This window comes from Phlebotomus papatasi, chromosome 2 (assembly GCF_024763615.1).
Source record: "Phlebotomus papatasi isolate M1 chromosome 2, Ppap_2.1, whole genome shotgun sequence".
NCBI classification, from domain to species: Eukaryota; Metazoa; Arthropoda; class Insecta; order Diptera; family Psychodidae; genus Phlebotomus; species Phlebotomus papatasi.
In genome coordinates, this window is record NC_077223.1 from 326,760 (window position 1) to 353,271 (window position 26,512).

General features: G+C 36.8%; 3 protein-coding genes across 4 annotated transcripts; 2 read left to right on the top strand and 1 right to left on the bottom strand.

Annotated features, from left to right (window-relative positions):
* The first annotated feature begins 526 nt into the window (after positions 1–526).
* LOC129802052 (uncharacterized) lies at positions 527–4,886 on the top strand. The gene is made up of 3 exons (XM_055847606.1): positions 527–1,312; positions 3,637–4,444; positions 4,519–4,886. Exons 1-3 carry the CDS (start codon positions 962–964, stop codon positions 4,596–4,598), a joined length of 1,239 nt encoding a protein of 412 aa, XP_055703581.1. The 5' UTR covers positions 527–961; the 3' UTR covers positions 4,599–4,886.
* LOC129802050 (transcription initiation factor TFIID subunit 3) lies at positions 4,713–25,594 on the bottom strand. Of its 2 annotated transcripts, none has more exons than XM_055847601.1 (7): positions 25,279–25,594; positions 23,948–25,211; positions 21,501–22,337; positions 17,346–17,539; positions 17,118–17,285; positions 16,985–17,046; positions 4,713–5,226 (listed from the first exon to the last, which is right to left on the bottom strand). In XM_055847601.1, the coding sequence occupies exons 1-7, from the start codon at positions 25,442–25,444 to the stop codon at positions 4,969–4,971; spliced, it is 2,949 nt and encodes a 982-aa protein (XP_055703576.1). In that variant the 5' UTR covers positions 25,445–25,594; the 3' UTR covers positions 4,713–4,968. The 2 variants fall into 2 exon arrangements, with proteins under 2 accessions (XP_055703576.1, XP_055703575.1); XM_055847600.1 differs by having other exon boundaries at positions 16,979–17,046.
* Positions 6,884–8,607, top strand: LOC129802053 (putative nuclease HARBI1). The gene is made up of 2 exons (XM_055847607.1): positions 6,884–7,453; positions 7,510–8,607. The coding sequence occupies exons 1-2, from the start codon at positions 7,180–7,182 to the stop codon at positions 8,358–8,360; spliced, it is 1,125 nt and encodes a 374-aa protein (XP_055703582.1). The 5' UTR covers positions 6,884–7,179; the 3' UTR covers positions 8,361–8,607.
* Positions 25,595–26,512: the final 918 nt, after the last annotated feature.

Sequence of the window (26,512 nt, forward strand, 5' to 3'; positions counted from 1 at the left end):
CCAAGAGGCCACAAATTGGGCTATTTTCCACCTCAGAGGGTGTGTGTTGGTGTAATAGTCTCAAAGGTTGTTTCAAGTCAAAAGATACAAAGAACCGTCAATTTGCAGGCATTTCTACACAGATAATTCGTCACCTTCATTCACTTTCTCTCACTTTTTCTACACACTTTTCCTCAACTAGAAACTTTTCCGCCCAGTCTCTCCTACTTCGCAGCGCCCTCAGTGAATTCCTACCAAATGTCTTCTGTGTGTGTGAGAATTTCCAAAAAGCAAGTTATTGATTCTTCAGAAGGATTTTCGCTTTAATTTTATCCCCCAATACCCATAGAAAATTACACAATTCAACAATAAAATTATTACTCTGTCCTTTCTGCACACTTTTAAAACATTTTTCACTAGCTATCTGAGCTTTTTCACGCACAATTTTTCACACAATTTTCCCAACTTGTTCAGCCTCACACTCGCCTCTTTTCGCCTCAGCCAGTCGCCATGTTGAACGTCTTTTTCACCACATCTCCCCACTTTCTCGCCATCACATTCCGAAACCTTTTGTGGTGAATATTTGAAATTCGGACAATTTTACAAAAAAGGCGCCTTTCGATAAATAATATTGTTACGAAATTGGGATTAACAAATCAAATTCGTGCCTAAAAATTCGTTATTTAATGAATCTAACTCATTAAAATGAAGACTCTAGAGGAGGTGTCGTTCGCGATGAGCTGGGGGTGGAGAATCACCCCTTAAAACCCTGCAAAATCAATTAATTTTAGTTTAAAAAGCTTTTGTTTGTGAAGTTAGTTGCATATGCGACTTCCTCTGACTATAAACAAATATTTTCTTCGACGTTTTTTGCTTTAAAAATTGTTAATTCAGTGGAAATTTGACACGACACTCGAAGTGGGCATTCTCACAATTGCCTCTGATTCCCAAACTTCGCTAAGTGCGCAGTTTTCCTGGAAAAATGTTTCCTTCCAACCGGAAACACAATGGGTATTCGAACTCCTGCAATTCGTCTCAGCTGGAATTGCCGGATGTATTCAGCTCACCGAGGTCAGATGATGAGCTAGAAGTTGAGCTAGATGACCCAATGGATTTGCTCCATTTGCTCTCGGACAACGTGAGGCAGGAGTATTTGAACTATTTGGAGAAGTTGCTGCATGTTAATTACGAAACTTGGATGATCTGCAATTCGCCGGAAGATCAGCAACAGCTCAATCTTCAGGACATGCATGTCTGTGCTAAGATTCTAGAGCAGAAAGCTGTGAAATCCTGCATGATTGTCAACCTCTACCGAAAAGCCATGCTCAAAATCGTGAGTAAATCAAGTTTTTTTTGGTACAAAATCCTCCATAAATCCTTTGCATACTTCGCGGACTGCTCGAATTTTTGATGAATAGTTCATTCATTTAATTAGCATGATCTAAAACTCAAATTTAGTTCTGGTTCTTTTTATCCGGGTCCGGGATTGAAAGACCTTTCAAAAGAGAACCAATTTTGTCGTGCCAAACAGATGAGAATTGTTCAGGGATGTTCAACCTTTGACATCGGTGTTCCGTTTCAATAAGCAATTCTTTTTACTCTTTTTACTACATATTTGAAATGTAAAAATAATAAAAGAAACCCGAAGATCGTGATGCTTTCCCAAATTGCAAAATATTTTAGGTTATGTTAAGACTAACCTAGAAACTTCAAAACGTATTTTTGTATAGAAGAATATTCCAAAATTTGTTACTTTGAGAAAATTTATTATCAGTTTAGTTTAAAATATTTTTAATGCAGTTCATAAAGCAAATTTTAACCTAAAAAACCTGTATTTAAAACAGTTTCGATAGTGTTTCCTTTTCGTTTGTTAGGTTATATCATTCATAACCTCAAAGAAAAACATTAATAGATTTACAAATAGACAGAGGATCAAAGTAAAATGAGACCCCTCAGATCCAAAAATTTAGTCTAAAAAAAAGAAATCTATTTTGAATGCATTACCACTCTGTTACTCTTTAATAATTTTAAATATAATGAACCAATTTCTAACATAAAAAAATATTACAGTACATAATCACTACCATTCAAGAGAATTTTCAAAATCGTTTTATTCTAACTTTAGGAATTATTGAAAAAAAATCCAAAACAGTTTAAACTTGTAATTTCAAGGTTAGATTACAGTTAACCTCAAATTCTTGATATAAAAGAACATTTTTATTCAATCAAATCAGATAATTTAGACTCTATTTTTCAAATTTGAAATTGTTTGAAACACCTTAGCTTTATTTGTTGACTGAGGAAGTCGATTCGTAAACGCCTTTGGGATATTTAATCGGCCCCTTACTACTCCCTTTATCTGCGAAGAATAGCAATAAATTGCCACTGAAGTTAATCGTTACAATCGTTATATGATGAAGTGACACAATGTACTTTCATAGTGAACATATTTGGTTGACCACTGAGGAAAGTCCACATCGATACCGAAAGCTCTGGGCAAGACGAAAAAAGTGTTTTCGTCTTAAGGTGACCTTTTTCACTGGCGAACACCGGAAAAGTCCCGGTATTAGCCGTTATAGCACCCGTAAGAGCATCAGAGACACTAAACAGTGATTGATAACATTGGCTACACTTCAGTACATCCAAAACTTTTTCATTCACTTTGAACCGCTTGTCCCAATCGGGCTCGCGGCTGTAGCCATTTTGAAGTGCCGTTCTCGTCGTGTTAGACCTACCAAACCCGATATCACTTCAGAGCCTCTTTCATGGCTCTGCTTTGATTTGGGCGTCAAAGCCTTCGTAAATTCTACAAAAAGCGCTCAATTATAAAGAATCACGATAAAATAGGAAGAACTACAGCGAATTTGAGCAAATTAGCTTCATAATTAAACGTGAAGATTGTCAACAAAATTTTTCGCCCGATTGGAAAAGAGCCGATTGAGCGAGAGTCTACTGTATTGTTTTTTTTTTTGTGAGCGGAATACTTGTGAGTACAAGCCTGAGGTCACAGGCCTCCTTACCTAAGGAGACGCGGGTTTTGGACTAGTCCGCGGTTTAGAATTCGGTAAGGACTTTTCTCAAGCGCAACACCGATACGTGCCTGCAGCTATTTCCACACAAACTGTAACCGACTTTAGGACCAATTTATTATTATTAATCGTATCGGGATATTTGTTACAATGTAATCATGTTAAGCTATTTTGTTGTTGATCCCTTGTTGGAAGAATCTGCTAAGTGTGTTTGTAGACCGCCCAGGAGCGCCTTCCCCATGATGTGGATACTTATTCCGTGCCACCGGGGTTTTTTGGTCGAATTCACTACTGTGAGAGTCGAGTCAGAGATCCCATCCGTCTAAGACCCAACGGTATTGCCTTTTGCGCCACTGAGATCCTCACTAGGACCAACTATAGCTTATACTTCACTCCGTAATTCATAAAATTAGAAACCGAATCTCATGCAGTTATGCTCGTTGTAGGGTTGAAAAAATCCAAGGAATTATGTTACTTCAACTTTAGAAGGCACCTTGTTCACAAATTATCTATAGTTACGCACAATTCTCATATCTTAACACAGATCTATAAACGTCTTTCCCAATTAATTTCAACGTTTAAGTCCTAAGTTTCGTTCATAAGTTTGACGCCTTTCCATACACGTTAGATTTCAGAGATTCGCCAAGAAACCAAAAGCCAAAAATTGAGCAATCGTCTCGTAAAGTGTCACGCAAATTTAAAATCAAAGTTCTGCAATGCTGAAACGCAGACTGAGCAAGAGAACTTCCTCATTGAGCGGTATTTCCAGGAATCACATGCGATTCCTGTGAAACCGCCATCGCCAAAGAAGAAACGCAAAAATCCGTCGAAGAAACGACGTAAAAGTCCTAAGCCTAAAGTTCAAGAAGAGCCACCACCACCTCCAGCTCCGGTGGCTGAAAAGGACGAAATCGAAGCGAATCTCGAGAAACTCTTTGCTTCGGAACACAATGAATTGGACATATTTGACAATGCTGGTGAATTTGATCCGCACATCAAGTTGGTTTTGTCAGAGGCGAAAGATCCTCCGGTAAAAGCAACTGAAGAGATCAGATCGCCTAAGCTTCCAGTTAGTGAGGAGAATCAGAAAGACTCACTGAGGGACAGTATTTGGCCGTGCGAGTTGCGAATGCGTCGGAAGAAGCTTTACGAAATTATGTGTAGCGTTGGGGAGTTTAGTTTGAGGCGCTACGAAAAGGTAAAAGTGGTCTTCCTCGAACTCTTCGGAGAAGACAGTGACGACGAGGAAGCTCCTATAAGTCCGTCTACGGATATGGACAGTGTAACATTGAGCAGCTGTAGGAAGCGCATTGCTCCGACAATTGTAAAGCATCTCATGAAGCCCTTCAATGAAGGACTCATTGCCAATCGATGGTTGTTCAAGAAGTTAGCCAAGAGTTTGGCGGACAGTATTGTGATCGAGAATGACTATCCAGGTGAGAACAGATTCTTGAAGACAACCTCTCAAATTCTTCAAGTACCTCCTCATAACCTTTGCAAAACGTTTCAGATGAGCGATACATCAAGAATTTCATTGAGGATTACTTTGCTTTTCATCCCAAAGTTGTTGACGTTACCGACATCGTTTGAAAGGTAAGTTACTGTCAACGCAAATACTCCTTCGATCTCTCTAATTTACCCACCAAAGGCGCTTCTACAATATTATAACTTCTGTGACAGTGAAATAAAAAGTGCTTCAAAATATGCAATTTTTGATGCGGAAGTGTATTTTTTCTCCACATCCCATTGATTTATTGATACAATTATACTTTGAACTATAGACAACTATGTTGATACACCTATTGTAATATTATGTCTCCGAAAACAAAAACCTTTCGGAGATTTAAAATTCTGTAAATAGAAACTTAAAAACTTAAATCCACTATAATTTTTCTTTTTGTTTTTGTGAAAGAAAATAAAGTCAAAAAGGCAAAGAAACTGAAAGAAAACACAAAATAACTTATACTTGCTGTTTCTTATCGCGCCTCTTGCGCTTCTTCTTCTTCTCCGATCCACTACCACCTCCGCCGACTTGCATCTCCTGCTTCTTCACGATGCACACGCGGCAGTACCAATCTTCTGTGGCATCAGGCGGCACCTGGATACCCACACAAACCCAGTGGTACCAGGCGTCACACCCATCGCATCCAATCATGGGCGTTCCGTCGTCCACGCGTCCACAAGCTGGACAAATCCATACTTGATTGCCGTCAGCGTCCTGAAATAATCAACAAAAGTGCAATTTTCAGCTTTTGGTCCTAGACCATGTGACAAAGCAGGGAATTTTTAGATTTGACCAGTGAAGAAGGCTTGGAGTCCAAGTCGAAAGCTTTGAAAAAAATCTATGTTTCTAATCTGTTTGACGCGACGTTCACCGTTTTTTTGTTGGTTCACGAAGTTGACGAATCTCACAGGGAAAGTGAATTTCTCCAACGATATTAAGCTCTTCTATTTCGAAGCTACGAAACCAAGTAACGTAACACGTGTTGGTTAAATTTTATTAAACCAAATTTTAATTTATTTAAAATGCTTAGAACAAACTTTTCTAAGACCATTATTGTAGGCTTAGAGTGCGATCCTCTCCAAATCATCATTCAAGTGAAAAGTTAAAGGCTGGTTCTCTCTGGGATATCATGAATCTGTGAAAATGGTAACTGGCAATAATGTCTGTGGGCTTTACCCGTGCAAGAATTAAGTCCCGGCGTAAGAATAAATCCCAATAAGCCAGAGTTAAACACCCCCCGAACCAACCTGCAATAAATCACAACCTCCTTGCAATATATGGCCGAAAAGACCGATTTCTGAGGTTGCAGATTCCAGCTGTATCAGAAGCAGATTCTGGGATGTTTCCTACAGCGAAAAACCCAAAGCTTTCTGCAAACGCTTTAATTCACACTCAATTTTACACTGGATAATAAAGAAAATGAAAACAATATTCCTGAAGGGAGTTTTTACGGATTTTCTTATTTCTTGCACGCACTTTCTATTGATCTATTGCGTCAGCCACACACACTTTTTTTCAAGACTAAAGATTTACAAAGACGTCTTACAAAGTTTCATCGCTCAGTCCGCGCAGTCCGCTCAGTTCAAATATACTCTCGACGGTTAATTTTCTTTCTCATCTTCATTTCCCACAATGTCTCTAGAGAGATTGATACCCAATGCCTCAAAATCTGTTTCCGGAGCTTCAGGAAGTGTATCAATCGCCAGTTTGTCACAAAAACACATCAAAATACCCAAAAAAAAACTCTTAACCTCACTTTTTGGGGGCGAAGGAGCCCCAAAAAGATGTCTTAATAAAACATTTATCTCTGATACAATTGGGACGCAAATTTTTCGACTTTAGAAAGCTTCCCGGAGCTGCTATTGTCCATTTTTGCCCCAGAAAATTATACAATGCAGATTTGCCTTCAAAATTCTAAATTGTTTCAGTTGCTAACATTACCATTTCACAAAAGTGCTTTTTGTTCATAAAATAAATAATTATATCAATTGAAGACTTCATAGCTAAAATGGACAATTCTTTTTACAAAGAATGTTAGAAAAACACACAAAATATCCACAAAATCATATTAAACATTGACATCTTTTTGTGTTTTTGCCTCGAAAAAACATCGACAAATGAAATTAAGCAAAACCCTTTTGGCAATAAAAACTACAATACTCATACGTAATATTTTTCATTAAAGCGAAAAATATTATTCATTGGTATTGTCAGAAAAATTATTGAAATTTTTGGGCTATTTTTGTTCCTATCGTTCATAGAAGCACAAAATACACCGAATCAGACTCTGTTGAACTTTCCAAGGTTAGATGTAAGACTTATCACTGATCATGTTTACCAGTTTAATTTTTATTGTTGATTTTCAGTCTGTAAAAAGTGTCTCGTCGTTAAAGGGTTAAAAAACAGCGAAAAAACGTGCAGTCACCCGCATCGACGGTATTCCCATTGAATTATTGAAATGCAATTTTTGTTGTGTTGAATTATCAAAGCAGTGAACTCTTGTAGAGTTCGAGCAACAAAATCGCCCGCGTGCCAAAGGTGAACCATCCCGGCTGTCAAACAATTTTAGTTCGAAAGCAAACAAACAAAAGTGCTGAACCGGGAAGCTAAAAAACAAAAGTACCCTCGGGAAGTTTTCGTTTAAGTCACTGCAATCCTGGACCAAATATGTTCCTTTTGTGGCTTAGAGTACACCGTCGTTTGCAAAAGAAGAAGAGACTCCAGAAGAAAATTGCCGGGAAGCAATGGAGAGAAATCAGGGATGCTTCTGATCCTTTGGAATCCCTATCGGACGAGGCCTTCGAAGACCTCTTCTATCTGTCAAAACCCATTTACAGAAAACTCCTTGAGATCATCCTTCCTCACATGAGGTATAGCCTCAGGACAACAGGACTCAGTAGACAACACCGAGCTCTAAATGGCCTCAGATTCTTCATCATTGGTAAGTTTTATTTAAGAATTTCCTAAGAATGTGGACTGAGACTTTGCATTTCAAAGGATTCTATCAAAGACCCATCGGGAGGGACAATAAAGTACTGCCCATGTCTCAAGCTTCAGTGTCTCGTTGTGTAACTGAAGTAGCAAATATTCTCAATTATAAACTAAGCAGTGAGTTCCTTACTTTCCCCACCAATCCCGAGGAAAAAGAGGCAGTTAAAGAGGGTTTTTATGAGAAATTTAATTTTCCTGGAGTCATCGGAAGTATGACCTGCATGGAAGTTACCATTAAAAAACCACCAAATGATGTTGAGGAAAAATATCGGTCCACACGTTTCGGTTTCCACACGAATAACGTTCAGATCGTTTGTGACTCAAATATGACAATTTTGCATGTAAATTCCCGACATGGGGGCTCAGTTGATGACAATGCCATCTTCAACACTTCCGTGGTAAATCATCATCTCAAAGAGAAGCATCAATTGGGCGAAGGGGGCAACTGGATATTAGGGGATGGGAAGTATCCTCAATTGCCCTGGCTGATGACTCCCATACCAGAACCGAGAAGCCCCCAAGAACTGAGATACAATGAATGCCATAAGAAGGCGAAGGAAACAGTGGACAGATGCACTGGTGTCCTGCGGAGTCGTTTCAGATGCCTTGCCGTCGCACGCACGCTGATGTATACGCCAGAAAAGAGCAGTATCATCATTAATGCTTGCTGCGTCCTACACAACATTATGATCAAGGAAGGCTTTCCTCTTCCGCCGGAAGAGGATATTGCCAAGCAAATGACGCTATCGGGAAATGTTTTAGGACAATTCCAAGTAGATGACGTCAACCCGCTGACCTTGATAAATCAAGGTCAGGAGATCAGGAAAAAACTTATATCTGACTCATTTATGAAATAAAGAATCTTGATAGAATGTATAAAACCGAGTTTGATCTTGAATAGTTGTTCAGTTGAAGTAAAGATGTTTAATCTTTACTGAAACACCTCAAGTCGATAACGGAGAAAATTTCTACCGCTACTACTGGAAATCAAACTCTAGTCACTTCGTATGACTTATCACAGTCACGAAGGTTCTGAAAATCAGCGTACAGAGCATTGTCCCTGTTGATGATATTAGGCCAGTCGGGTTTTTCTATGTTTTGACACTTCAACGAATATGCAGCGTAGAAATCATCAAAATTGCCAGGCGCGAATACGGTGAGTGCTTATGAAATTCAGAGCGTAAGGAAAATTGAAATACGGATAAAAATTAGAGCTGTAAAATTCAAATTGAACGTCCAAATCGCATTTTGAAATAGAAGGATTAAATTACAATAGAAACTACGCAAAGAAATTTGATTTAGAGGGAAAAAGCAATCAGAAGAAGTGAAATTGAGGTTAAAAACGACGGCGTCCCTATGAATCCATTCAAGAGCAGGCAGCAAAAGCCCCCACCGGCGAGAAATGTTGCAAACTTTCCGATGTGGGGCCAGCCAGAGGATATCGGAAGAGAATTAGAAGGAGCAGCGAACTGGGAGCATGAAGTAATCAAAAGAGGAAGGAAATATTTGATGGCGAAGTCCGTAGAAGGAGAGTCGTTGGCACGAGCGCCTCCATATCTGGTAGAGGAAGCATTTAATCATGTAGGAGAGGTGGAAAAAATCGTTCGTAGAGAAAACGGGAGCATCTTGATCACTGCCAAAACAGCTCAGCAAGCTGAGGAACTTAAAAAAATTACAAAAATTGGGAACATGACAGTGAAAATAGAAGAATATGGAGCATGGAATCAATGTAAGGCTCTGGTTAGAGATGAGTACATGATATATTGGGACAAAAAGAGCTGCTTGAAAAACTTGCGAGCCAGGGAGTAGTGGAAATTGAGAACATCAAGAAAAAGAGAGCGCCAATACAAAATAGAACAGATAATGTGCAAGGGTCGGAGAACCAGGAAGAAATGGAGGCAACCCCACTCTTCCTGTTAACCTTCAACACACCGGAGAGACCATCTCATATAAAGGTAGGATATCTTAACCTACCAACCCGAGAATTCATCCCGAACCCTCTCCGATGCTTTAAATGTCAGAAATTTGGGCACAAAGGCTCGGGATGCAGAGGGATCGCAAGGTGCCTTCGATGTGGGGAACCCGGACATAGTGAGAGATGCATCGGTCCAATCAAGTGTGCAAACTGCGGAAACGGGCACTTCGCGTCATCCACACAATGCCCGATTTACCAGGAGGAGATGATAATCCAGAGAATCAGTGTGAGGGAGAGAATCACCCACAGAATGGCAAAATACATGTACATGGAACAGAAAAATGCGAAAAGTTATTCAAATATAACAGCAAACGACACGACAAGCCATGGACAAGAACCAGAGCACAACCCAAATAGCATCAACAGAGAACAAAATGAAAAGACTGACCACAACGACAATCAAGGTGCAATGCAAACTTCTGAGCGCATAGATATAGTGAGGGAAGAAGGCGAGGAGCAACAAATTGAGAGCATGCAATCTCTAAATCAGGAAGATGCAAGAACTGATACAGAAGAGCAGGAAACTGAAAGGGAGGACAAGGCAGACAATACTGATGCAAATATATCAAACTCCTCTGAGTTCGAAGGTTTTGCAACATCCGAAGAATTTCTTGACAACACTCTGGAGAAGGAAACAGAAGAACAGCCACGGTCTGCTGAACAGTACGGAGTTACAACAAGAAATGCTGCCAAGGCAAAGAAGGAAGTCAAAAAAACCAGTGGAAATCGCGTGAAAAAAATAACAAAGAAGAAGTAATGATGATTTTAGTGCAAATAAATATAAGAAGTTTGCGTCATAATAAGGACATTTTAGAACACTACCTAAATGAAATTAAAGCAGATATAGCGATTTTAAGTGAAATATGGACTAAAAGTGATGAAAAAATTAAGATCTCAGGCTACTCAGTATTTTTAAATCCAAGGGATGAAGGACATGGAGGAACTGGAATTTTAGTTAGAGACAACTACAATGTCAAGAGATTAGACAACACGGACTGTTTTCCCATAGAGACATGTGAGGTGAGTGTGAATTTTGAGAACAAGACTTTAAACATAATATCTTGCTATATAAGTCCTGAGAGAACCCCAAAAACAGTAGAAGAAAATCTAGTGAAACTAATAAATAAGTATGATAGGAAATGTAATGTGATTATAGGGGGAGATTTCAATGCACATAATGAATTATGGGAGAACAAATCAAAAAACGATAGAAGAGGAAAAATAGTATCAGATTTAATATTAGACTCGAATTTTACTTGTCTAAATAACGGAGAAAGCACATACCTAAATTTACAAAGAGATATAAATTCAGCCATAGATTTAACTTTTGTATCTCAAGACCTTTTAACTAATACATTTTGGAGCGTAGATAAAGAGAATTTAATTACCGATCACTACCCAATAAAAATAGAAATAATATCAAATGAATTTGTAGGATATAAAAAAGTAAGGAACAAAATTAATTATAAAAAAATAGAAGAAAAAATCAAAAAAATAAATTCAGAAGAAATTCATGATATAGCAACCGTTGAGAAAATCCTAGAGAATATAATAGAAGAGAGCACTATAGTAATAGATGAAAGTAATAACAAGTACAAACCGAAAGCATGGTGGAATGAAACTATTGAAAAACTTTGGAAAATAAAAAAAGGAAAAAAGAAAATTTATAATAAAACTAAGAACACTTTCACACGAAATGAACTCAAAAAAGTATCTTGTAAACTCAAAATCGAAATAAGAAAAGCGAAAAGACAGGCATGGGATAAGTTTGTACAAAATTTAGATCTGTCCATGCCCGCCAGACAGTTATGGGAAAATATTAATAAATTCAACAAAAAAAGATCCAAGAAAAGAAATAACCTATTTGAAGTAAGAGAAAAAGGAAAAGAATTTTTGGAAAAGAATTTTAAAGCAGAAAATGAAGTGGATTATAACGTACACAATGAAATTATTGTTACTGAAGAATTCTGTGATCTAAATGAAATAATAGATACAATCAAAAGTAGTAAAGATAACGCACCGGGAATTAACAAAATATCTAACAAGATTCTAAAGCTAATGCCCAAAGAAATTCTAGAGAGTATAGTTAAAAGTTTCAATGATCTATGGAGAAGTCAAAAGCTACCTGAAAATTGGAAAAAAATTAAAGTAGTACCTATACCAAAGCCTTTTAAAGACCATACTTGTATTGAGAACTTTAGACCTATATCTTTAATCAACAATATAGCAAAACTATTCCATGCGATACTAAAAAAGAAAATTGAAAAATTTGTGAACGATAAGAAACTGCTACATGATAATGTGTATGGATTTAGGAAAAATACAGGAGTAAATGACTATTTGTTAAACCTAGTGGAATTTGTTAACAAGAATAGAAGTAAAAATATGAAGACAATTTCTATAGCTACAGATCTAAGTAAAGCATTTGACAGAGTAGATACTAGAATACTAATAAGAACATTAAAAAAAATGAATTTTCCGCCAGAATACACAAACTGGATAAAACAATTCCTATTAAACAGGAAAGTACACATAGTAGGGAACGAGTACACAGAATTTATTAATACAAATTCAGGATTACCTCAAGGTAGTAAATTGAGTCCCTTGCTTTTCAACTTATATACTACCAAGGTGCACAAGTTAAATTCAGAACATTGTAAAGTAATGCAATTCGCAGATGATATCACCTTACTAATAGCAGGGAGGAATGATGAAGAACTAATAAGTAATGCGAAATTTTACTTAGAAGAATTTACAAAGATAATTGACAACCTCAAATTAGAAATAAACACAGCAAAATGTAATTATATGATTTTTGGGAACTTTAAAGATAATGATAACATAGAAATTAAAATCAATGAGAGAGCTATAGAAAAAGTTAATGTACAAAAGATATTAGGAGTTATTATAGATAAAAGACTAAATTTCAAGGCTCATATAAGAAAAATTAAGGAAGAATGTAAACCGTATCTAAACCTGTTAAAGATATTTAGTAACATGAATGGGGGAGCGCATCCTAAAAGAATGTTGGAAGTATACAATGCACTGGTTAAATCGAGAATAATCTATGGAGCACCAGTAATACAATATGCAGTACCAGAAGAAAAGTTAGGCAACCAACTGCAGATAATCGCGAACCAGGCACTAAGAACAATCCTTGGTTTTGTCAAGTCGACGCCAGTAAACACTATACTAGCAGAGAGCGCAGAATTACCTATAGCAATGGAACTTGAAAATACAACAGCTAGATATATAGCTAAAAAGAAAATGATGGACCTTCGAATCCCCGAGACAAGAACAACATTAGAAATTATGAGATCGCATGAATACATACAAGACATCGCAAGGGACAGAAAGAGTGAAAGAATGCCAGACAACCTAATAATCAAAGAAGAGTTAGTTAATAAAGTGAGCAATAAAAAGGACACTAGCATAGAAGAATTGAGAGCTTACGCATATGAAACTATAAACCAATATAAGGATCAAGAGCGAATATTCACGGATGGATCCATCATTGACGAAGACACAGGAATTGGAATATTCTTTGAAAAAACGGAAGAAGTGTTAAAGTGCAAAATAAAACAAAAAATATCGATCAAAGAAACAGAACTCATCGCAATATTTATTGCAATCAAACTCAGTGTTGCAAAAAAGGCGGAAGAGATAGTCATATTAACAGACTCCAAGAGCGCATGTTTATCACTTTTAAAAGAGAGTAAAAAAATATACGAAAACAAAATTAAAGAAATTGTGAGCGCTAATAAAAATACAAAAGTTACCATACAATGGATCCCTGGGCATATAAATATTAAAGGAAACGAGAGAGCTGACAAAGCAGCTAAGGAAGCAACGAAGGATGGGATATGCATCGAATGTAGCTTAAGTAGTAAAGAGGTGGACAGAACAAGAAAAGAATTTATGTGGAAAAAATGGACAAATTTGTGGAAAAAAAATTGTGAAACTAAAGGAAAATTTAACCATGACATCAGACAGGGAATATTAGAAAAAAAACTATGGTTCAAAAATATTAATTTAAGAAGTGATCAAATAAAAATAATCCAAAGGATTAGAAGTGGACATTGCTGTGACAAAAAGTTCCTAAAACTAATAAAAAAAGAGGACACGGAATTATGCGATAAGTGCGAAACCGTGGAAGATATAAATCACATAGTGATCCAATGCAGAAAATTTAATAAGATAAGAGAAAACTATAAGTGCATTAATAATGAAAAAGTGAGCATAAAAAATATTCTTAAAATAGCAAATGAAAAAACATACAAAGAGATCTACAAATATATCAAAGAAATAAAAGTGAGCATATAATAATTTAAAAACTGTGATCGTATAACAACAATAAGTGATATAATAATAATAAGTGATATAAAAAAAAAAAAAAGAGTGATAATAAACAAGAGACAAATAAATTAAAAATACAAATAAAATAGTGAAATTAGTGAAGTACATGGGATAACGGAAAACCTAAATTTGAACTAAGTGAACAAAAGTGGCTATATGGACCCGAGTGAGTCCGACAGCCTTACATAAAACAGAAGAAGAAGAAGAAGTAGAAATCATAGATAAAAAGTCACCACGCTTTCCACCGAAGAAAACATCGCTTCATAAACATCAAAGGTCTGGTCCAATCAAGTTACTTTTAATTTATAGCTCGGGTCAGGGAACTTATAAATTAAGTTCCCAAAGGAATAGTCTATAAGATTGTAGTACGATCGGCCATGTTTTACGGTGCTGAATGTTGTGTATTTGGAACTGACTCTCAAAGATAGAATCAAGAATGATGGCATCAGAAACAGTCTCAGAGTTCAACACATTGCGGAGAAAGCAAGAGAAAAGCGATTGAGGTGGTACAGCCACATCGGGATTTTAAAACTTCGTATTTTACATCTCGTATTTTACATGTTCGTATTGAACATTTCGTATTGCGGAAACTTCGTATTCTAGTGCATTTCGTATTTTACCATTTCGTATTTCACATTTCGTCTTTCATACATTTTGTACAAAAATTGAACAGGCGTTACTGATACCTTCCCAAAGCACAGAAAATTTCCCGTTGCTCCAACAGGCGATACCGATAACTTACCAAAACACAAAAAAAATCCCTTTGTGCCAAACAGGCAATACTAATAATATTAGAGCCTGCAGTTCGACTTTAAACTCAGATCCGAGGCGCATAGCGCCCTTGACCTTGTAAAACTGCAATTTTATTATTTTATTGGTTGATATGTTTATGTAAAATGTAAAATACGAAACGGTTAAATACGAAATATCCTAGAATACGAAGTTTCCTCAATACGAAATGTGCAATACGAACTTGTAAAATACGAAAATTCCGCAAACCAGCCACATCATGTGTCTGAGGTCCTTCACGTGATTCGGTGCACCATTGACATGGAGAAAACAAAACAAAAACCAAGAAGGCCTTCGACAACATGAAAATCCACAACGGGCCGACCCCCGGTAGGCAAAAGTAACAGTTTGTTACTTTTATCACTGACCTAATTCAAGGACTAGTTCAAAGGGTGGTTACGGTGGGATGTAAGGAAGATTTCCTAACAGTCGATATGGAGCAACATCTGCACCCGAAGCCACGTCTGGGATACGGTTTTGAAAATAAAATCTCAAAAATAAGGACGCAGAATCAATCAACAGTTGAAGAGGAGAAAATCATACGGAGATGGTGCATCTTATTCATTATATCCCTGATAACCCAGCTCCAGCAGCGTCTACCAGATAATTCAAAAATCTTGCAGAATATTGTGCAGCTGGCTCCCGTTCGCTCAAAAAACCCGACATTATCCCACAGACAGAACAGACGAAATTTCAACGAAGATTGACTTCCAATGGTCAAAAATTTCGTTTGTGGAGTGGTAGAAAAAAGACAACATTATTGAAATTTAGTCCGAAGTCAGTAGCCACAAGGACGCTGCTGGAGACAACCCATTTTATGATCTAGCGGGATTCGCTCTTAAGGTTTTCTCCCCACCTTGGGCCAACGCCGAAGTGTAGACTTAATGAAATTTTCCTGATCTAAAAGGTGTGCCGGACCCATTACGTCAAGGTTTTTCTCCCTAAATCTGCGAAGATTTCAACCACGAGAATTAGGGTGAAATCTCTGGAGAAATTACCCCGCAGAAATGTCGACATTTTCACAAGAGATCCTTTGAAATGCCCTTGGAAAATTTGTCTAACTCCCAGTGGAATTCCCAAATGAATTCAATGAGAAATTTCATGGGAAGGTTTCTAGCGCCATTCTTGAAGATTCAAAAGGGAAATTTCCTTCCAGTGACTGGGAAAATTCCCTAGCCATTCCCAGAGGATTCTTCAAAATTTTCCCAGGAAAAGCCTCTGAATTTTTCAGACTATCGAAAGGAAAATTCCTTCCAGAGATACATGCAAATTCCGTGACGAGTTTAGAGGAAATTCTGTGAAAGTTAGTCTTATACTTCGGGCGAGATGGTTTTCTAGTTGCAAAGTTCATATAGAACATTGAATATTTTATGAATAGGAGAATTGATACAACTATGTGAGTGAGCATCATACATACGAGTCATAAACTGAGTAACAAAAAGGAAGAGGAAAAGAGAGATAAAATCAAAGAGACCTGAAAGAAAAACAAGTTACACAGATAAGGAAAAATAAAAGAAAAAAGAAAAAATGTGGAATTTCATTTATGGCGGCTTTTCCCAAGGATTTTCCTGAGAATTATTCTGAAGTTTTTCCGATCTTTCCCAAAGAGCTTCCAGGGATTTCTTTGAGAAAATTCCACTAGTTTTTCCGACCCCTGACTTTTTCAGGGGAATTTACTGGGATATTCCTGGAAAAAATCTCTGTTTTCCTCACCATTCTCGGGAAGTTCCCGGGGATTTCCTTAGGATAAATCCCCGTTTCCCTGTGTCATATTACCGGGGATTTCTCAAGCACAGTCTGAGGAAATTTCTCCTCCAAGGTGAGGAAGATTCCCTAGAAAGTTGTGTCACATGCCAATTCAGCTTTGTTTATTTGGCCTGATCCTATCTTTCCCTAGGTACCCGTTGGGAAATTTTTCGTGGAGTAATGACGGTGGTGGTAGTTCTACTTTTGGATTTTGCTGTCGAATAGCGCAGTTTTTTTTTTATGTGACCTAGAACTGTCAAAACGCGTTTGCTGTGGCGAGTCTACTCATTAATCCGCCATTTTATATTTTTTCGAAAAATACGTATCATAAATAATGTATAACCGCTGTAACCCTATACCAAAAATTTCATGAAGCTTGGTCTTTCCCAAAAAAAAAAATCGCGAAAATTAGTTCAGTTTTAGCGTTCTAATAAAGGGAACTGCTTTTAGGAGGTTTCACTAAAGTGTCTCGGGTTCGATTCTGGGTCCATTCCACTTTTTTTTCTTTTTTTATATCTTGTTTCTTTGTTTTTATCACAGTAATCATATTTTATCTTCAATTTAGTAGTGTTCAATGTGTATCGTATTAAAAACATTTGGGAAACTTACACTCACCCTCACTGAATTGTTTGTCAGTTTTTCAGGAAGAAGACTCGTTTCCACTGACAAATTCAACCCTGAAAATAAAAAAATTAATAAAATAAATTGCAGAATTTTACGTAAAACTTTGAAAAAAAAAAATACAAACCAGGTGATACTCCCGGAGTTGCAGGAGCTGCCGTGGCTGTTGCCGTGTGCTGCTTATTTCCCGTCCCTCGTGGACGTCCTCTTGTTGGCAATGGAGTCAAGGAACTTGTAGGAGTCTTCATGTGGTCCGCAGGAGGAGCCGAAAGTGAAACTCCGAAGCCCTTCCCACCTGAAAATCCAATTTATTTCACTCAAGACTAAGCCTAAAGTCGCAATTTAGTTTTCTCACCAGAACCACCCGGAGTGGACGGCAATCCCGATCCTGTGGGTGAATGTTGAAAGAATCCATGGCCGAATGACTGATTCGGAGACTTTGGCTTCGGCGGTCGCGTCACTAGAGGCGAAATTCTCGCCAATTCTGGCATTTCCCCACCATCAGTCTCACCCGAAATTCCAGGTTCTCGTTTAATGGGTTTAATCGTTCTGCAGAATAAGTAGCAGAATTTGTAAAGGATTCCGACTTGATATTTAATACCAAAAAATGACAAAAAACATTTAATGCGATTCCTTTCTTTACTTTTTTAATTTTTTACTTTAAGTACAGCCGTATAAAAATCGGAGATCTATTTTTTCATTTTAGTGTTATACTTCAGGCACATTAAATTCAATAAGAAGCAATAATTGGTATGGAATTCAGTCTTCTGTCAGTAATACATTTCACAAAAAAAAAACTGTCAAAATTAAACTGGAAAGACTTTTTAAAAGCAAAAAAAAATACAGATTCTGTTTTTTTTTTCAAATGAAACTGTTGTGTAGATCATTTGTGTTTGAGATTATTGCAAACGTAAGCCAATTTTCAGAGCCAATCAATCGTTTGAACACACAACCCACTGTAATTTACTGAAAAATAAACAAAAATACTAATCAAAGAATCTTAAATTGTTTTAAAAGAAAAATAAAACAATAATAAAATTTAAGATTGGCTAAGGCACTCTTGTGAAGATCAAACATTCAAACAAACAGAAAAACACGCTGCACACGGAGCTTTTTTGTGTTATACAAATGTCTTTCTCAATTTTATTGAGCTTTCTAGTGAATTAATAGAAGTTCCCAACTTTTTCATTTTTTACTCAAGCGCCATCTGTTAGATTTTCAGCGTCACGTAAGTTCTGGAATTTTGGTAAGAAACTAAAAATCCGCTTGCTGATAAAATTAGCCACGCCCTCTTCAATGCTAAATTCAATAAAGCTCATTGTTAGAAGTTAAGAATTCTAATATCTTTTTCTTTATTATAATTTTTATTTATTATTTGTTTATGATTCACCATATGCCAAACGCACAAAAACTTTTGTTTTATAAACATGTTTCTGATCAGTGACGGCCAAAATCCCGAAAAGTTATAATCCAGAAAAGCCAAAATCCGTACGACAAAATCCCGAAGGGACAAAATTCCGAAAACTAAGATCCAGAGTAGACAAAAACCCGAAAGTAAAAAATCGGAAGGCCAAAAGTTCCCAAAGACAAAATTCTGAAAGCCAAAATCCCGAAGAGACAAAATTCGAAACGGGTCGGAATCCTGAAAAGCCTGAAGCCCGAGTACCCAAAAATCCGAAAACTAAAATCTCGAACGTCAAAAATCCCAAAAGCCAAAATCCCAGAGACAAAATACCGGTCGAAATATCGAAAGACAAAATCCCGATTAGCCAAAATCGCGAAAAAAATCAAAATTCCGAAAAACTGAAAATCCCGAACGTCAAAATTTCGAAAAATCAAAATCCCGAATTGGTCGAGATTTTGAAACCCAAAATTCCAAAAACATAACATCCCATATTTGCTGAATTTCCGAAAGCCAAAATCCCGAACGACAAACTTTCAAAAAACAAAATTCAGGATGGGTCGTAATCCCGAAAACTAAAATCCCGAGTAGCCAAAACCCCGAAACTCAAAAATTCAAAAGCCAAAATCTCGAACACAAAAATCCCAAAGACCAAGATCCCAAAAGCAAAATCCCGATTAGTCAAAATCGAAAAAGGTCAAAATTCCGAAAAGCCAAAATCCCGAAAAGACAAAATCCTGAAAACCAAAGACCCGAAAGGGTCGTAATCCCGAAAGTCAAAATCCCGAGTAGCTAAAAATCCGAACGTCAAAATTGCGAAGAGACAAAATTCTGAACAGGTCGAACTTCGGAAAAGTCAGAAACCGGAAAGCCACAATCCCGAGTATTCAAAAACCCAAAAGCCAAAAACTATAAAGACAAAATCTCAAAAGCCAAAATTCTAAAATCCAAAATCCTGAAGACACAAAATTCCGAACAGGTCAAAATCATGAAAAGCTAGAAACCCGTGTACACAAACATCCGAAAACCAAAATCTCGAACGCCAAAATTCCGAAGACAAAAAACCCAGAGACAAAATACTGCTCGAAATACTGAAACACAAAATCTTGAATAACCAAAAACGCGAAAGCCAAAAATCAGTAAACTGAAATCCTGAAAGACAAAATCCCGATTAGCCAAAATCGCATAACAATCAAAATTCAGAAAAGCCAAAATCCCGGACGACAAAATTTCGAAAAATCAAAATCTCGAAAACAAAAGTCCCAAATGGGTCGTAATCCGGAAAACGAAAATTCCGATTAGTCGAAAACTCGAAAGCCAAAAATCCAAAAGACAAAATCCCGAAGACCAAAATACCAAAAAACAAAATTTTGTGAGCTGCTTATGATAGCTTTCTAGACATTGCAAGTCACGGAGCTGGGAAAATGTTGTGCAATTAGGAAAGAATCGAATCCTTTGTGTCACATTGGGAATCTTAAATTATTTTACACAATTCGACAATTTGACACTTTCCATGACGTTTTTCAAAATCCAAAAAATGGCAGCTGTTTACACTGAAAATTTGGAATCAAATTTTTTTTTGTAAGAAAGCCCAATGCAATGAGAAAAATTTACGATAATGAAATTACGGCAAACTTTTCGAAATTTCCTAAAAACAAAAAATTGCTCATTGACCAAATTTTCTTTTGTAAAACAAATTTTGCATTAAAAAAAAATCCGTGCGGAGCTCTTGTGAACACAAAAACAAATCATGCAAAATTGTGGATTGAAAATTTTAAAGAAAATGTGCTTTTGAAAATATTTTTTGATATTGTCCGATTCGAATGCCAGAAAAATATTTGCAAATATATCTTTTTAAAACCTATTCAACTTAAAAAAAAAGAAAACATTTCTTAAACTAAATTAAAAAAAAAAGACTGAAAAGTTTTCCAAAATTAAAAATTTGCAGTTTTATTTTTTTTAATGTTTAAAACAAATCAAGGGCGATGGTATGTAATTTTTCCAAAAATTTCAAAGTGTTCTTTAAAAAAAGAGGTCGCAATTTATAAAGCTTCAAAAATTTCGATTTTTGTTAAAGTTCAAAGTTTATTTTTTATAATTTTTGACAATTCCTTAGTTTCTTTAAAAAATATAAAAATTATAAAAATAAAAGAAATATACAAAAGATAATTTTCAATTCAAAGCTTCCTTTTCAATCTAATAGAAAATTCAATTAACAGATTGATCTCATTTGAGTTTTTGATTTATTTTTAAATTCTAAAAAAAATAATAATAATAAATTTAAAAAGTTCAAAAATTAAAAAAAAATTAAAGCTTTTTTTAATTTCTTTTTTAAATTGGAAAATCAACTGTCAGGCTGTCTTTTTATTTTGTTTAACCTTTTAAGGACGATTGGGTCACCGGTGATCCAAAAATGAAATTTTTCCTAGGGCCTTCTCAAGTTGTGTTTTGCTCTAAAATGCCTAAAAAATGATTATTCCTGAATCCCAATTCTTGACCTTCTTGTCCTTAAAGGGTTAAAACTTGATTCAAAATTTCAAAAGTTTGACTTATAAAAAATATAGTATTAGAATTTTATAAAATTGAAAAATTAATAAATTAAAATTCAAAAACTATTTTTTTTTAATTAAGAAATCAAGCTTCTGCTTCGATATTCATTTTTTGAAAATTTTTTAAGGCTAAAAAATTTGAAAAATATTCAAGGTTTAAAAATCCTTTTTTAAAAAAATCTTTTTTTCTTAAATATAGATTATTTATGTTATAAGTATTTTAAACTTTGCTCTAACAAAGAAACGAAATTTTTAATGTTCAAAAATTTCATTTTTTTAATTTTTGTTTTGTTTTTTAAATATAAAATCTTCTATGAATAGAAAGAAATTTTTTTAAAGAATATTAATTCCGGAACTAACGAACATTTTGAAAACTTTTGCTGTATTACTTTTTTTAAGATAAAAATTAAAAAAAAAGCTTATCAAACCCATTTCCCAAAAAAAAGAAGAAAACAAAAATTCGAAAAAATATTAAAAAAAAAAATATTGTGCATCCTAAGAATTCTGGAATAATTCCAAATCTACAAAAAAAACTATTTGAATTAAAAAATTCACTTACAGTTTCCTGCCTCCATCCGGTGACGATGGTTTAGGCGAATGAGCTGCTCCCAATTTGAGCGTCAGCTTCGGAATGCTAGTCACATTTTCCTCCGTGACTGCTCCTTCCCGTTCACTGCGTTCCTTCTCCTTCTTCTTCTCTCGCTTCTCCTTGGCCTTTGACACCTTCATGGCCTCCTTGAGAGCCCTTTTTTCTTCTCTCTTCTTCTCCTTGTCCTTAGTCTTCTCCTTCTTCTCTTTCTTCTTCTTCACCTTCTTTTCCATCTTCCGTCTCTTGGCCTCTTCATCCTCTTCCGGCGGAGTGCTCACGGGCTCCTGCTTGGGCTCCAGGCTCGGAGACGACGTGCTCACGGTGTTTGTGGACATATTGAGGATCAGGGGTTCAAGTTTCAGGGATTCCGGCACAAGAGGAGCCACATTGCACTGACTCTTGTCCGGCGGAGCAGCAGGAGGAACCAGGGATTTGGGCAGGGCTGGAGGACTTGGTGGAACGGGAGGATTGATGGGCGGAAAGCGGGACAGGGGCATGAGATTGAAGGGATTTGGACCCCTCATGCCACCAGCTGGAAAGTGAAGACTTCCCGGTGGCTGCTGGGGATGGAGGCCAAAGGGATTACCAAAGAGGGATGGTGGAGGAATGAGACCTGGACTGCTGGAAAAGTTGAAGAGGTTGAAGAGATTGTGGGGAGCAGGAGAGGACCTGGGTGGCTGTTGCTGGTGCTGCTGCGGCGGAAAGATAGGAATTGCACTCGGATTCTTGGTCTCCATGGCCATGGGAAGCGGAGCAGGATGGTAATCTCCACCACCTTGTCCAGGAAAGTTGAAATCGAATCGCATTCTGCAGGAAAGTTTCGCAAAATTGTTGTAAACTTCATTTTTTCAATTTTTCAGGGACTTTGCACTTTAATTTGTTTTTGCAAAGTTTAATTTGCAGAGTTAAAAAAAATAAGAGCATTCTGTAAAAATTTATGAATGTTATCGAAAAAAATACTTTGCATTTTCATTTTGTATTTTTACTTTGCACTTGGCATTTTAAATTTAATTTTTGATTTTTAGTTATTATTTTTTAAACCCCGTCTGAAAACCATTCTCGCGATTTCTTCTCCAAAATTTCAATCTCTGCTACTTTGGAAACTTTACATTTTGTGTTAAATTTTTAAACTTTTTTATCAATTTTATCATAACATTAAAATTCATTTAATTTAGAAGGTTTATTTCTTAAGGATAGGATCTTAAGGATCTCGGATCCGTTTCTCAATAAGCGCATATGGCCTATGTCGTAGCGCGCCTCAAAACACAATAAAAATAATAATATTTCTTCAATGTTCTTTTGAAAAATGATTTTTTAACTCTACACACTCTACAGACTCCGAACTTGATCATGATCATTTTTATTCATTTTAAAATGTATTAAGAATGATTTTAAAGTAAATAAAACGATAAACTGTCTACAAGGTTCTAAGGAACACTCCTTAAGTAGAAGGAATGAAAAAAATAAATTTCTATTAAATATATTACATTTCAAACATGAGACTTTGGCGCTTGCATGCAACTATGCCGAAATTTGGCACACTTACCCTAAACTAAAAAAACATGATTTTTAACCGGCTTTGCGAAGAACTAATATCACAGAAATTGTACGCGCGAGTAGATATATTAAAAAAAAAATTATGAAGATATCTTTCCAAACCAGAGATATTGTGTACTACGGACGGCCGGACGGGCCCGAACTTGCCGGATTATGATTTTCGGCTTCAGGGATGTTCGGAAAATACCCTGTCAATTTCAGCTCGATCTGAGCACTTTTAGAAAATCCGAGGATTACAATAGGTCTGATTAGAAGGAATCACACCTAAATAAACCTAAATAAGCTCTAACAAATTGTAAAAAAAGTCGAAAAACGTTCTGGAAATAGGACTAATATCTTTGTCTTTTGCACTTTGCACTTTGCATTTAAAAACTTAGCTGTATAACTGTAGCTAAACTGTAGCTCTTGCGATTGTTTTTATTCCATTTAAAAGTTATTTTCGCGAAATTTAAATTTTTAAACTTTTTTTCCCAAATTAAACATTTTAATCAAACGGAATCAACTTTGCATTTTACGTTTTTAATTTTTGATCTTATGAGCTTTGCCATATCTTTAAGGTCTTTAAGTCAGTATTAATTTTTCAAATTAATTTTTTTTACAAGTTGTTTTTTTTTCTTTCAAAATTCGATCTCTTCACTATGCAAATTCCGATTAAGCTTGACTTTTCACTTTGCACTTTGCACTTTACACTTTGCATTTTGCACTTGATTTTTAAATTTTATCACCATTATCCCAATTTTAAAATTGTTTTTTTTTTAATTCGTTCTTATAGAAGATCAGTCGTCGACTTTGCACTTTGCAAATTAATTTGCAAAGTTGAAAAAAAATCAAGTTGTCAGCAAAAAATGAAAGGAACTCACGGATTATCCGCCAGCGGTGGCTGATTCATCAGCATCTTCTGCTTCTTGGACACCCTTTCGGTCTTGGGCTTTTTCCTCTCCTTCGGCTCCGTATTCCTCCCTGTATTCTGCCTCTTCTTCGGCACAGTCGGCGATTCTGGGGTCTGTGGGATGATCCTCAAGTCCGGATCGAGATTTATTGGTTCATCCACGAGCGACACTTTCTCTTCCTTAACTCCTGCCACTTTACTGGACGAAATCCTCTTGAAGATGTTCATCTTCAGTTTATCCGGTTCAGCACTGATCTTCCCTTCCACGCAGGGCGCTTCCAGGGGTTGCTCAGCGATCTTCTTCACTGTGGCCAGATCCATGGGCACCTGGATGTCCTGTGGAGGAGGTTGCTGCCTCATCTGCTGCTCCTGCATCACCCGCATCATCTTTTTGCTAGTGTGGACTTTTCTAGGCTGCCCTTCCTTCGGGATTCGATGCCCATGAGCCTGCCCTGATTTTTTCCTGGGTTTGGCTTCTCCCGGAGGCTTCTTCTCTGCAGTTTTTCGATTTTTTACTTTGACATCGAACTTCTCGGGATTGGCCGAAGCGATGTTCAGAGGCGAGGGAACTGCCAGCATTGGAGTACTGGTCAGATCTGCCTCTTTGTGATCCAGAACTGAAGCTTTGGCCACTAAGGCAGCTCCAGAAGGACCTGGATAGGGTTTGGGCATTGGCGGAGGGATTTCCGGGCCAAGAAGCTGATGCAGGAGTTCTGAAATGTCCACAGAAAGCTTGGCTTCCGGGAGTTTTCCAGCCCTCGAGGGAGAAATAAATCCCGATGTGGTCATTATGACACTGGTATTTTCCCTCACAGCTCTTCCCACTTCTTCATCGCCCGTTTGGGTGCTAAATCTGGCCCTGGGAGCCCCCGTAGGAGCCACAAATTCCGGCTGTGTCTTGACTGGAGGAGTCTGTTTTGGTGAAACTGATACCACATCGATCTCTCCATCTCGGCGCTGATTCTCCTTCTCCGCAACCTTTGTGTCCTCCTCCTCCTGCTCTGGCAGCATTGGAGGTAAGTAATCAGGAATGTGAACTGGCCGGGTGATCACTTCCTTGCTGCCAGGCTTCAGGAAGTTAAGATGGTCAGCTTTCTTGGCTGGGTACTTGGGAACTTTAATTGCACATTCCTCCGGACTCACATTCTTCACATACTCAATTATGTCAGCATAATTAACTCGCCAGTCATTGAAAGCCTCCGCCAGATCATCCAGATTTGGTTCAGTTCGCTGAGCTAATGCCCGGACAAACATAACCTCACTTTCCATTCATAAAAACCTGCAAATCTCTTTGGTACTCACCCAATTCTGTGAATCTGTGCGTCTCATGTCCCAGAGCCTGGATGTATCTCTTGGCGGTGTCCACGAGAATGTCCAAGGTTCCGGACTGGATGGAATGCCAGCCGATTGTTTGGCAAATCTGGGCCACAACTGTTCGAAGCACTTGATGCGAATAAGCCTCACTCATCTTCACTTACGCACTCCCACGTTCACTAACCACTGAATTTTCTCACTTTTCGCTCCTTTTCACAATGATTTTCATGATTTTTGCAGCAAAGAAAATTCTGAGGACGCAACAAAAACAAAACTTCCAATGACACTTTGATTGCCCTATAACGAATGTATCTGCAAAGCCATTGAACCCGTCGAGCATGGGAAAGTTCCTCGGACATCTCTTATATTCCACAGAAAGTCTTTAATATCCTCTTTCATCTTGTTTTTCGAAAGATATTTGTGCTAAAAATGAAGATATAAATTTTTAATTGATTATAACTCAAATAATACATTATTTTGCCTCGAGTTTCCGGTTTCCTGAAATTGTAAATGATTTCCCCAAGTGGCCAATGTATTCCCTCAAAAGTTGAATTGCTCGGATTCCTTGTGACTTCTCTAACCGTGCTGTGCTATCACAATAGGATTTTTTCAATTTGTAAATTCAATTTAATTTTCAGATGAATTGTTCCTATGCGTTATATTTTGCATTAAAAATCATTTGCCTTGATAGATTTTCATTTATTTAAACTTATACAGTGCTCGCTTTCTAATCTGGATCGCCGTAATCCGGACGAGTTATCGACGGTTACATTTAAAATCATTTTGAAGTTGTCAACAAACTTTTTTCAAATTTAAGTGCTTCCCGAATTAAAAAGTAGGCCGATCTTAAAAGAGCCGAATTAGCGAGAGTGTACACTCTTGTTTAAAAAAATCTCAATGAAAAATAAAAAGGTTTTATGTGAGATTTCCCGTATATTATAAAAGTGTTATTTTAGAGCCATATTGTTGGTTTGTACATTTTTAAAATTTTCAGTGGTCAATTAATTCATATAAAAGTGATCATAAGTAATAAATAAATAATGTATTTTTGTTAATATATTAAGTTGAAATGGAAAGTTACAAGAAGTTAAAAGATGGGAAATCATCTAGTTAGAGATACTGCCAGAGTCAATCTATTGGTCATCAATTGTTTAATTTTATGGAAATGGCAGAATAAGTCTAGTAAGCATTTAAGGTTGCAGGTTTAAGTAAAATTGTAACC

Excerpts from the sequence above, each read along its gene's own strand:
- LOC129802052 (XM_055847606.1), top strand. The coding sequence starts at position 962 with ATGTTTCCTTCCAACCGGAAACACAATGGGTATTCGAACTCCTGCAAT. Across the intron at positions 1,313-3,636 it reads GAAAAGCCATGCTCAAAATC|ATTTCAGAGATTCGCCAAGA; the intron begins GTGAGTAAATCA and ends CATACACGTTAG. Across the intron at positions 4,445-4,518 it reads GATCGAGAATGACTATCCAG|ATGAGCGATACATCAAGAAT; the intron begins GTGAGAACAGAT and ends AAAACGTTTCAG.
- LOC129802053 (XM_055847607.1), top strand. The coding sequence starts at position 7,180 with ATGTTCCTTTTGTGGCTTAGAGTACACCGTCGTTTGCAAAAGAAGAAG. Across the intron at positions 7,454-7,509 it reads CCTCAGATTCTTCATCATTG|GATTCTATCAAAGACCCATC; the intron begins GTAAGTTTTATT and ends TGCATTTCAAAG.
- LOC129802050 (XM_055847600.1), bottom strand. The coding sequence starts at position 25,444 with ATGAGTGAGGCTTATTCGCATCAAGTGCTTCGAACAGTTGTGGCCCAG. Across the intron at positions 22,338-23,947 it reads CCACCGCTGGCGGATAATCC|AATGCGATTCGATTTCAACT; the intron begins GTGAGTTCCTTT and ends ACTTTCCTGCAG. Across the intron at positions 5,227-16,978 it reads ACAATTCAGTGAGGGTGAGT|GACGCTGACGGCAATCAAGT; the intron begins GTAAGTTTCCCA and ends TGATTATTTCAG.